This window comes from Miscanthus floridulus, chromosome 18, assembly GCF_019320115.1.
Source record: "Miscanthus floridulus cultivar M001 chromosome 18, ASM1932011v1, whole genome shotgun sequence".
In the NCBI taxonomy this organism is placed as follows: Eukaryota; Viridiplantae; Streptophyta; class Magnoliopsida; order Poales; family Poaceae; genus Miscanthus; species Miscanthus floridulus.
Window position 1 is genome coordinate 90,862,149 of NC_089597.1, and position 2,368 is coordinate 90,864,516.

The 2,368-nt window shown below is 56.0% G+C and overlaps 1 protein-coding gene across 1 annotated transcript; it reads left to right on the forward strand.

Moving 5' to 3' along the window:
* The first annotated feature begins 1,415 nt into the window (after nt 1-1,415).
* Nucleotides 1,416-1,802, forward strand: LOC136524171 (uncharacterized mitochondrial protein AtMg00810-like). Its single transcript, XM_066517631.1, has one exon. The coding sequence runs from the start codon at nt 1,416-1,418 to the stop codon at nt 1,800-1,802; it is 387 nt and encodes a 128-aa protein (XP_066373728.1).
* The last annotated feature ends 566 nt before the right edge of the window (nt 1,803-2,368 follow it).

The following is a 2,368-nucleotide window of genomic DNA, read 5'->3' on the forward strand; positions in this document are numbered from 1 at the left end:
GCTGGCGGCTTCACCAGCACCTTCGTCATCAAGCACTTGGTCATCCACGGTGGTGGAGACACTAGGAAAGAGGTGCTGAGCACTCTAGGAGGAGTGCCGAGCACTCTAGTAGTGGAGCCGAGCACTCCTGGGGCACTGTCGAGCACTTCGGGAGTGATGCCCAGCACTCCGGGAGGAGTGTCGAGCACTACTGGAGGGATGCCGAACATGCCAGGAGTGATGCCGGGAGGTTCTGCAGTGGTGGCGACCACTCCAAGACGGATGCTAGGCACTCTCGTGGCGGAGCCAAGACGTCTTGCAGTGGTGCCGACCACTCTAAGACTGAGGCTGGGCACTCCTATAGTGTGGCCGAACACTGCAGGAGTTATGATGAGAAGTCCAGAAGTAGTGCCGAGCACTGAACCTAGGGTGCCGAGCACTTCAGGTACTGTACTGAGCACTCCGGTAGAATAGGGAACTCCATCGACGCCGATCGAATTCGCCTCACCTCCAAGTGACATCACTGAGTTCGTGGATGCCTTCCACGAAGGTGAGAAGGTACGGTTCCGCAGGCTGAACGACATCGTCGGTGGCACAGGACCCTTAGGACTGGCTGGTCGGCTGCTCAATGACGCAGAGCTGCTACTAGTCAGTGCAGAGGAACCACCCATGTTCGCGCTGGGCGAGCGGGACAGAAACTAACAACGGGAGATGCTAGAGGAGATGAAGGCGATCGAGGAAAACAAGACTTGGTAGCTCGTCGATCCACCTCCAGGATATCATCCGATCAGCCTGAACTGGTGTACAAAGTCAAGCAAGATGAGCTCGACACCATTGTCAAGCACAAGGCGCGCCTAGTCATCCGAGGCTTTGTTCAGCGCGAGGGCATAGACTTCGAGGACGTCATTGTGCCAGTAGCGCACATGGAGTCGGTCCGTTTGCTACTTGCCTTGGCAGCAGCAAAAGACTGGCGCGTCCATTACTTGAACATTAAATCAGCCTTCCTCAATGGCGAACTGGTGGAAACGATCTTCGTCAGGCAACCTCCAGGTTTCGCTGTCAAGGGAGAAGAGCACAGGGTGCTTCGACTGCGCAAGGTGCTCTACGGGTTGCGGCAGGCCCCACGAGGATGGAACGCTAAGCTTGACGCCACGCTGGGCGAGCTTGGGTTTCAGAGGTGCGCAACCGAGCATGCACTCTACACGCAACGACGGGGGAAGGAGGAGCTCATCGTCGGTGTGTATGTGGATGACTTGATCGTCACCGGCGCGCGCACGGAGGACATCAATAGCTTCAAACGTGAGATGTTGGCTCGTTTTTGAATGGGCGATCTCGGCGCACTCTCCTACTACCTCAGCATCGAGGTAAAATAGGGGAAGGAGGAACTCACGCTCGGTTAGAGCGCGTATACCTCCAAGCTGTTGGAAAGGAGCGGCATGACTGAGTGCAAGCCATGCGTAACTTTGATGGAGGAGCGGCTGAAGCTGACGAAGGCCAGCACTACGGCGAAGGTGGATGCGACACTCTACCGGAGAATCATCGACGGTCTGCGCTACCTAGTCCACACGAGGACAGATATTGCGTTCGTTGTGGGATACGTCAGTCGCTTCATGGAGGATCCTAGAGAGGATCACTGGGCTGCGGTGAAGCGGCTACTGCGCTACGTCAAGGGGATGGTGGATCATAGGATCATCTTCCCAAGGACCGGCGAGAGTTGGCTGCAGCTCACTGTGTTCAGCAATGCAGACATGACGGGGGATATCGACGGGCGACGGAGCACCTCTGGCGTGCTCGTCTTCCTCGGGTCGGTCCTAATTTCATAGCTATCACTGAAACAGAAGGTGGTGGCGCTATCTACGTGCGAGGCAGAGTACGTAGCGGCGGCCACAGCGGCATGCCAAGTTGTGTGGCTACGTCGGCTGCTAGGTGAGCTGACCGGCGTAGAAGCTCACCCACCACACTGATGGTGGACATCCAGCCCGCCATTGCCCTCGCGAAGAATCCGGTTCTGCACGACTGGAGCAAACACATCGACGTGAAGTTTCACTTTCTCAGGAACTGTGTCGATGGAGAGCAGATCATCATCGAGTTCGTCAAAACTGGTCGACAACTCGCGGACGTCCTCACCAAGCCATTAGGACGACTTTGACTCACGGAGCTGAAGGAGATGATCGGCATGGAGGGGTTACAAGGGTTAGCAGTAGAATTAAAAAAAGATTGTTAGATAATCTACTGCTAGCTTATGTGAACACAGCAAGAGAAGGCGGCGCCAAAAAGACCCCCTGCTGTGATACTGTAGCCACTGCAGGTGAGGCGCCGCACGGCTCATCTGCAGCACTATAGGCACATGCAGTGGCCGATGCAGAGTCAGACCTGTATGTTATCTGGT